The sequence below is a fragment of the Bremia lactucae genome (assembly GCF_004359215.1).
Source record: "Bremia lactucae strain SF5 chromosome Unknown BlacSF5_NotPlaced_200_SHOA01000120.1_2678225bp, whole genome shotgun sequence".
NCBI classification, from domain to species: Eukaryota; Oomycota; class Peronosporomycetes; order Peronosporales; family Peronosporaceae; genus Bremia; species Bremia lactucae.
In genome coordinates this window covers 2,177,287-2,186,408 of record NW_027152213.1, presented here as the reverse complement: position 1 = coordinate 2,186,408, position 9,122 = coordinate 2,177,287, and the positions used below count along the sequence as shown (strand labels likewise).

General features: G+C 45.3%; 4 protein-coding genes across 4 annotated transcripts; 1 reads left to right on the top strand and 3 right to left on the bottom strand.

Moving 5' to 3' along the window:
• Positions 1-2,119: 2,119 nt before the first annotated feature.
• On the bottom strand, positions 2,120-3,213 carry CCR75_006630 (uncharacterized protein). The gene is made up of 2 exons (XM_067964698.1): positions 3,019-3,213; positions 2,120-2,885 (listed from the first exon to the last, which is right to left on the bottom strand). The coding sequence occupies exons 1-2, from the start codon at positions 3,164-3,166 to the stop codon at positions 2,488-2,490; spliced, it is 546 nt and encodes a 181-aa protein (XP_067814304.1). The 5' UTR covers positions 3,167-3,213; the 3' UTR covers positions 2,120-2,487.
• A 470-nt stretch (positions 3,214-3,683) lies between these two features.
• CCR75_006628 (uncharacterized protein) lies at positions 3,684-7,302 on the top strand (the record flags this gene model as incomplete). Its single annotated transcript, XM_067964696.1, has 7 exons — positions 3,684-3,770; positions 3,813-4,233; positions 4,312-4,424; positions 4,501-5,097; positions 5,161-5,271; positions 5,353-7,091; positions 7,154-7,302. 6 exons carry the CDS (start codon positions 3,684-3,686, stop codon positions 6,028-6,030), a joined length of 2,007 nt encoding a protein of 668 aa, XP_067814567.1. The 3' UTR covers positions 6,031-7,091; positions 7,154-7,302.
• Positions 6,224-6,988, bottom strand: CCR75_006629 (uncharacterized protein; the record flags this gene model as incomplete). The annotated part of the gene is made up of 1 exon (XM_067964697.1): positions 6,224-6,988. The coding sequence occupies one exon, from the start codon at positions 6,986-6,988 to the stop codon at positions 6,224-6,226; it is 765 nt and encodes a 254-aa protein (XP_067814566.1).
• On the bottom strand, positions 7,087-7,350 carry CCR75_006627 (uncharacterized protein; the record flags this gene model as incomplete). The annotated part of the gene is made up of 1 exon (XM_067964695.1): positions 7,087-7,350. One exon carries the CDS (start codon positions 7,348-7,350, stop codon positions 7,087-7,089), a length of 264 nt encoding a protein of 87 aa, XP_067814565.1.
• Between the last annotated feature and the right edge of the window lie 1,772 nt (positions 7,351-9,122).

The window sequence follows — 9,122 nt, the reverse complement described above, 5'->3', positions numbered from 1 at the left end:
CGTTGGAGGGATGTCGCGCTCAATATATTTGAGCCTACTACCCTCTAGTGACTGGCGACGAATAAAGTTATTCGACGCTCCGCAGTCCACTAGGGCTTTAAGTGACAAATCATTTGTCACTTTCAACTTCAAGGTGATGAGGGATACCTCATCACCAGGTGCAGAGACACATAATGATTGTGTGTCTGGAGCAACTTTTGTCAAGAGATTTGCAAATTCTCTTGAGGTTGCTGGATCAGTAGGGCGTTGCGCCCCTACTGACCCCGTCCATTTTTTGGCGGTCCGCCTCGCTGTTGCGATTTCGCAACAACGTCGGATCCGCGACCGTTGCCCTTTTTGGCATACGATCCAAAATTACGTTCAGTACCTTTTGGTGCTGGACGTGGGGCACTACACTCATGAGCGTAATGTCCCAATTTTTGGCAGCGATGGCATTTCTGCGATCGCTTATTATTCGAAAAGCGAGGTTTCTCGCTTTCGACATAGGAAAGGTCCATGGGTTCTGGACCTCCTAGTTCGTGTCGTCTAGGTGGACGATATGATGACGAACTTGCTTGAGCCTGTCTCAAGCTAAAGTCCTCCTGTTCCGCTACGGATATTGCTTCTTCAAGCGTATCCAGTTCCAAGCGGAACAGGTGGGTCTTTACGGGACCATCCGTAAGACCTTGCATGAACACCGTAATCAACGTGTGTTCATGGACTGGGTTATTGGTAATACAACTCGCTAAGAGTCGTATGTGCTGGGCATATGCGTGCACATCACGCTTGCCTTGCTTAAGTTTCAGAAGCTCTGAACGAGCTCTGAACTCAGCCCTTGGTGGCTCAAACGTCTGTTTGAGTCGGGTTTTAAAAACCTCCAGCGACCCAAAAACATATGGGTCGCGTAACTTAAGGCCCAATGCCCAAGTTTTGGCACGACCTGCCAGATTTGATTGAGCGAATGCGATTTGCATTTGCTCGTCGATAATGTGACGTGCCCTTATGGCATCGTCTAATTCGACAAACCATCTCAAAAGGGAGTCTTCTTCGACTCCCCTATATTTTGAGATGTCAATCTTCAGAGTTTCGGGACGACGCGTTTGCGTCATCCCAGGTACAGGGGTCTGTACCTGTTGTAATCTCAACAGTTCCGCCTGTTGAGAGCCTTGCTGATTCAGCAAGGCTACTTTTTCCTTCATCTCGTCAAGTTCATGTTGTATGAACTTGGCGACGGTTGAATGGAGGGCATCTCTGTCTAAGTTGGACAGTAATGCCAGGATTGCATCGTTTCCTACGGATGAACTCATTCGTTCAACCGCACTCCTTTCTATATCACTTAGAAAGGAGTAGCTTTCAGGGGAAACGTGATGCGTATTCCCACTACCATCTAACATGTCCATGTTAAATGTGGGAAATGTGGTCCTTGGACGGACTACAAAGTGCTACCAGGTGTAACGGGGCACTGCGACTTGTACTGTTTCAGTACAAGTCCACTTCACACTGCTTCAGATGTGAGTGGTGCCTCTCGTTAAGTAACGTACACTGTACGTGCAGAGGAAGACTTCCCTTAAGACAAGTTAACTTAAGGGTAAAATGAAAACTGTATTAATATAGTTAAGTGTCTTTGTTAATCTATCTTTGTAAATGTTGTCTTAACTATAAACTAATACTAAACATATAAATGAATTCTTATCTATCTTATCTCGTAACTCTCTTTGATTACTTCTACAGCTGATTAGTCTGCGGAATAAATAGACATAATGGTCTATACCTATTTATGGATAAGAATTCAGGAAATTACTATTTAAAGTAATTTCCTCCAAATATTATCTATCTTTTGGATAATATTAATTAACAATCTTTTATTGTTAATTTCATGTAACGATACACCCCGTTACAGTGTGTGTCTAAGTAGAGCGTGGCCGCATTACAACGCGTCCGCCTACAAAAAAGCTTAACTCCTTAACTATTACTGCTACACTTCTTGATCTGTCAAATCCTTTTGATAGGGCCTTTAGTAGGCGCATCCGACACCTCTGAATTTTCTATACGTACAGCAGCCAATACGCAACTAACCTTGGATTCCTGGCTGCACTAGCTTCGTAATGTGCTGGTTACTAAATCTTCTAGGAAAAATGTATGTTTTCTCCAAATCTTATTAGTTATTAGTTATAAGTTAGACGACAACCATAAAACGAGCCAATATCCTATAAGTTATGTTAGGTTATAAGTTATGAGTAGATAAAATATTTAAGGGACACCTGTACACCTGAAAAGCGAATTATTGAATTGCAAGAGCGAATTAAACGCATCTTTGTGACAACTGCCAGGCATTCTAGACAGCGACACGACTTTTGGCCACACGCTTGCAAAAAATCACTTTAAAAGGCAAAGATAATCGGAATGATAAAGTGCAAAATTATACCAGCGCCAATCACCCATGATATATAGACGTCTATATCTCTCCTACTACGGGCCGGCGCATTGGGTACGTCGAGCGCTTGCTGTTTACTTTGTCTTCTGAAGAGTTGCAGAAAGCCAATCAAGTCCCTCGTATAGACCGTCACCCGTCGTCGCACAACAAGCCTGGATATACCACTGGCGGTGGCGTAGACCGTGCAAACCAAGCTTGTCCGTCATCTCTGCAGCGCTCATTGCGTTCGGCAAATCCTGCTTGTTGGCAAAAACCAACAAAACGGAATCCCGTAGCTCGTCCTCGTTAAGCATACGATGCAGCTCGTCACGAGCCGCATCGACACGATCGCGATCATTTGAGTCCACCACGAAGATCAGACCTTGTGTGTTCTGGTAGTAGTGGCGCCAGAGCGGACGAATCTTATCCTGACCACCCACGTCCCAAACAGTAAAACTAATGTTCTTGTATTCCACCGTCTCCACGTTAAAGCCTAATAGGGAGACATGATGTTAGCATTAGAATCAAAAACGACAGGAGATATCTATTGTCGCATTATAGGAAACAGAAAAAATACGACGAAGCACCACCTTTAAGTGCTTAATTAAATCTGCAGCATGACGTACCAATGGTAGGAATGGTCGTAACCACCTCGCCCAGCTTGAGCTTATACAAAATCGTGGTTTTACCGGCGGCATCAAGGCCAACCATCAGGATGCGCATTTCCTTCTTGCCGAAAAGGCGCTCAAACACGCGGGAAAATGCCATACCCATGGTTACGTCACTAAAAGTCTAGCTATCGCTTATCAGTTTTCGTCTTTTCTTCGGGGCGCGATTCACAAATGAGGGAGCGGGACGACGGGGGAAGCAGTTGCTGTAAATAGACCGTGGAATTACTGAAACTGCAATAACACTAGCCAATCATCGCATGACAGCAAAGATTAAATATTCTCTGAGAGCTAAAACATCCCTTCTTTTACATACACGAGCTGCTAAAGCCCTAAATTTACGAACCTCGTAGATACCAGACACTTCTCAGACTTAGTTCACGGTACGCTCCAGCAACACGTACGAGTCGCGTCGTTGTCCCTTAATGTACTTTGTCTCCCTTCGCGTGGCATGCGTAGTTGCCCATAGTTCACGAGTCCACTGACGTTCAATTAATCTTGTAGCTCTCCGTATTGGCTTACGCGGTCGCTTCTTACCTCTTGCCGCCGCTTGTCTCTCCTGTGACCTTGCTCCTTCTCCCGTCGACTTTCTCCCGGCGTCCTCCCCCCACTCTCTCTTGACTATGATCGGAGACATGAAGCGCCAGTTTGAAGGTGGCGAAAACCTTGACCCGTCGAAGCGCCAGCGCAGCTCGCAGTCGGCATCGCGGGTAATTACTTGACTTTGACTTTCCTTGGTTCTTTGCCTGCAGCAGGAGATTCGCCTCTATCCCGACCTACTCGCTTACTTCGTTGTCCTGTACTTTCCTTGCAAACCCACGCAGGTTGTCTTTGTCTGTGGTCTGCCAGCTGACTGTCTGGAGAGCGAGCTCCTTGCGCTCTGCTGCCCGTTCGCAGTTGTTGAAAAGTGCCTCATGGTTTCTCAGAAACGCCAAGCATTCGTCCAATTGCCAGACATCGTGTCGGCTTCTAATCTTGTCACCTTTTATCAGACACGTGAAGCTCAGATTCGCGGCAAGAAAATTTTCTTTGACTTTAGCACGCGTGGTGAAATCATTGAGCGTGATATACCGTCGACGTATCAGCAGCACCAGCCGTCCAGAGCTTCTCCGTATCACCAGCTACAACCCATGCACTACCCATCCCAACAAGACATGTTGATGGATACTGGAGGTTTTTACCAAATTACTGGTGATGAGGGTATCTTGAAGCTAAAATCTAATAAGTTTTCATTGCTTTAATGATGTCCAGGTGGGTTAATTCAGCACGAAGGTCCTCGTCGTGGTATTGGTCCACCAAATCAAATATTAATGGTATCCGTCTCCAAGATCGAATACGACGTCACGGTTGATGTACTACAACAGGTACTCGATCCATAGGCCTTTAGTGTTTTTATTGATTGCTTACATGAAAAGCTTACGAATGTACGTTTTACGATAGGTTTTCCAAAAGTTTGGCAATGTTCAGAAGATTGTCACTTTTTGGAAAGACAATGAATTCAAGGCGCTTGTGCAGATGGAATCAGTAGATCAAGCTCAAGCAGCACAGTCGGCATTGGATGGGCGTGATATTTACACTGGCTGTAACCAACTCAGTATTGTGTTTTCACGCCACCCGGAGCTTCGTGTTCGCTATAATGACGACCGATCGCGCGATTACACAAACCCAAATCTTCCTCCCGGCCCAGGAGGTCGACCGGAATCTCATAATGAAAACGAACCGATTATTTCCATCTCTTCTGATCAGCGAGATGCTCCTCGGGAGCGAGGATATAGTAACCTCCCTTTACGCATTGATGAGCTTAACTACCGCGGCGTTATGAACGCTCCTGGTGTTGGACATGGTGATGAATACGCACCTGACCCGCGAAGCAACCGTAATGCTGTTTCGCGCTATGATGAACGTTTGAATATGGACAGACCTAGTGATACTCGTAATGGACGTGATTTACCTCAACATTCGACTGGACGTGCTATTCGAGGCGATACTCGACCGTCACCTGCTTTAATTTGTAGCAACATTGATCGGGAGCTGGTGGTAAGCCAAACGAGTTTCTAGCGCGTAAAGTGCTTCCCAATTAATGTTTTTGTTTCGTGACAGAGCCCACACCGCCTCTTCACACTGTTTGGCTGCTTTGGTGATGTCCTTCGTATCAAAATTATGTTTCGGAAGCGAGATACGGCTCTGATTCAATTCGTCAATGAAGTTCATGTAAGTTCTTAGTTTTTTCGGTAGCCAAAATTTTGTGACTCACTTTGCTTTGTTGCCATGTTTCATCGATTTCGAATTAAGTCGACGTCAGCATTAGACCATTTAGATGGTGTATTCGTCTTTGGAAAAAAACTACGGGTGGACTACTCAAAGCATACAAGCGTCTCGATGCCGCATGCTGACGCAGACCGCTTTGAAATTGAAAATACTCTTGACTTTACGGGGTCACCGCTTCACCGCTATCGACGGCGTAGTCCGGAAGAGGCTGTGTCGCCGTGCCCTCTGCTTCATATTTCAGGTATTCCGTCGGAACTGCAGCGCAATCAAAATGCTTTTGTCGACCACTTTGCGCAATTTGGCTTTGTCAAGAACTTTCACTATTTGCAAAATAACCCCAAGATGGCGTTAGTTGAAATGGGATCAATGGATGAAGCTATTATGGCCCTCCTTCGACTCGACAACATGGCATACCCGGATTCGCACATGCGTGTATCTTTTTCCAAAGCGTACCAGTTTCCTGCACTCCCTGCCACTGCCCTTGGTCCTATGCATGGCCCTGGTGCTGATCCAGGAAGTTGGGCTCTGCCGATACAATCACGCCAAAGAGATCGAAGTCGCGATCGCAGTCGAAATCGCGAACGAGGTCCGCTAGCTACGGGGGATCGAGATCGTTTGTTTCGAGACCGAGTTCCGCTTCAGCAACGAGGGCGCGATCACCAGCCACGAGACAATTCGCGTCGTCCTTCTCCGCGGTACTGATCCCAGCCCTTGCGCATTTTGGCATTGTCGTGTACTGTTCTATTCCTTTTGATACGTTCCTTACTTATATAAACGGTTGCCAGCACCATCAGCTGCCCCGGTTAACAAATACGAGTGCGGCACTTTTTTGAGCTTCTCAAATCGAAATTGGTCACTTCAACTAGTGGTCGTTCCTTAATGCTTCCGTATATGACTACAAGTTGACAGCACCGTTCTCATCCGCTTCGAAAGACGAAGCCAATGGTTTCTCGAGCATACATAAAGTTCCTTGATTAGATTTCTGGTGCCTATAGCCGCTATCTTCTGTTTCGAGAGACCTCAAATGTGTCGCACTACCACTAGCTTCTAAACCTTTAGCGACTCCTGCATCTGAATTAAGCTTGCGCTTTTTCGTTTTCATAACGCGGTTTATGATCTCGTTGTCCATATGAAGGACATTCCAGCAGATTTTCGAATGTTCTTCGCCAGGGTATACTCGAGGTCGAATGCAAACCGCTTTTAAACAACACGCACAGTAATGAGCAGTGTTACATCGGAGACCCCTGAAGTAGCACACGGAACAACGTGCATATCTTTTATCGCGCCCACAGCTCCCATACATGACAACTTGTCCATTTGTATCAACCTTGTTCTTAGACGGTATGATAGCCTCAGTCAACGAGCCACTAGAATGATTACTATCATTTTCCAATTCATGTCGTTGTGTTTTTTTCTGCGACATCTTTGTAGCTGTTTGCAATTTACAAAGACGATGACCTTCAAAAGTCCAAAGGGCATTCATCAAATATTTTCCACGAGCTACTCCTAAATGCTCGTCGTAAGGACTAACTGTCTCCATCACATCTGTGCTTGACATCATGGAAACTGAATGCATATCGGCCGATATGGAAGCTGTCGTCATCGCAGACAAGTTTGGTGGTGGAAATAATTCATTCAGCAGCGGCGAAGCTGAGGGCATGTTTGCTACTTGTGGGGGTTGATGCACTACCGACGTGCTCAGCGTTACGACTGTACCGATTGTGCTGAAATCGCTAGGAAGCTGTCTACTAATTTCTATTACGCATAGACACTGAGCTGAGAAGCTTGTAAATTGTTTAAAATAATCTGCGACGGACCTTCGAAGTAGTGCTGCCTCGCGAGTGAAAACATTTTCTCGATGCGCTGTGGCTCGAGTTTGTAAGCCTGAATTCGGCAATACAAGCAAGTGTCTGTGTTACTTACATCGATAAAAACGGATTCACGCACACTTTCAATGAGCTTGGCAAGGTCATCGTCATTTATACTCTTCAGAAACGTGCATAAAGATGGCCCAGCTCCCATATTTATTTTATTGTGACGAATTCTATGATTGATGCACAATAACAATTACAACTGTTAATCATTGATGTGGTGTGGTGCACATCAAGGGGTATCGATTATATATATGCCAGATTATATTAATCAATGGTGTAACACACGCGTCGGCAACCAGATATAGATGAACTTTACTAGGGATTCAATTTTGACGAAGTTCTCTTATTGGAACCCCGCACCCCTCATTACACTATGGGGAATTTCGGCTACAGGGCCTCCTCCCACCCAACTATCACACACCTTCGGTGCGGGTTGGCAGGGCGGCCATCCATTGGATGATTGCTCGTCTGCTTTTTAGCCTATCTCCGGCGATGTGTCATCGTACCGTCCTCCGCGGGTATCGATCCACGTACCTCCCGGTCCCAGTTCCAGTGCTTAACCACTCGGCCACTGAGATCGGTACCATATAACTATCGAAAATTAAAGGTTCATCTGAAAATTCTAAATTATCTGAAACTTTACTAGGATAATTAGCGTAAGGTGCACCCAAGTTGCTATTTCCACCCAGCACACGTGGAATCTGACCAATCAAATTACTTGTTATTTGCACCCACTCAAGCTTGCTTTGACCACCCAGCCAGGAAGAATCTGACCAATCAAATTATGGCGTCATTTGTAACGGGGCACTGCGACTTGTACTGCTTCAGTACAAGTCCACTTCACACTGCTTCAGATGTGAGTGGTGCCTCTCGTTAAGTAACGTACACTGTACGTGTAGAGGAAGACTTCTCTTAAGGCAAGTTAGCTTAAGAGGGTAAAATGAAAACTGTATTAATATAGTTAAGTGTCTTTGTTAATCTATCTTTGTAAATGTTGTCTTAACTATAAACTAATACTAAACATGTAAATGAATTCTTATCTATCTTATCTCGTAACTCTCTTTGATTACTTCTACAGCTGATTAGTCTGCGGAATAAATAGACATAATGGTCTATACCTATTTATGGATAAGAATTCAGGAAATTACTATTTAAAGTAATTTCCTCCAAATATTATCTACCTTTTGGATAATATTAATTAACAATCTTTTATTGTTAATTTCATGTAACGATACACCCCGTTACATCACCCCTCCCTTAAACGACAATCACTCTGAATGTCATTAGGTGGAGTGGTCGCTAAATGACCACTTAATTTTTAAAATGATTTTGATTGGTCAGATCCATCATTTTAAATTCCATCGCATGAAGGAACAATTCATGCGGGGTGAGGATAGTGTTGAACCTTCGGCTGCGGTTCGTGCAGCCGCGGGTGACGCATTGTTATCTCTTGCGGTAGACGTTCCGTCTACCGTAGTGTCTTCCACTCGCACAACACTTGGTGTTGCGAGTGCACGTGGTGATTCACCACGTGAGTACGACCCCTCTTTAGAGGTCGATTATGAGTGCGAGTCGGACGAAATGGCCGACTCGGGGAGGATGGAACAGTCGCCTGATACCCGTCAGGCGGCTGATTATGAGCCTTCGAATGAGGGGGCTCATTCGAGTAGACGTGCTGGTAGTATTCGCCACTGTCCGACGATGAGGATGATTCCTCAGCGCCAGTACCGTCTCCCGTGCCGTCGTTCGCACATATTTCTATGCGTGGTGATGACGATGGCGTAAGCCATCGTAAGAAAAGTTCTTGTGGTACTCCTGCTTCAGTGGGTACTACTCAGGGGAGTGAAGACAGTAAAATGTCTCATCTTCCTGAAAAGGAGCCGTGGCTTTTGCCCGAACAGCTGATTAATAGAATGTCTA

Coding starts and splice junctions, on each gene's coding strand:
- CCR75_006630 (XM_067964698.1), bottom strand. CDS start 3,166: ATGGGTATGGCATTTTCCCGCGTGTTTGAGCGCCTTTTCGGCAAGAAG. Junction 2,886..3,018: donor TACGACCATTCCTACCATTG/GTACGTCATGCT, acceptor TCTCCCTATTAG/GCTTTAACGTGGAGACGGTG.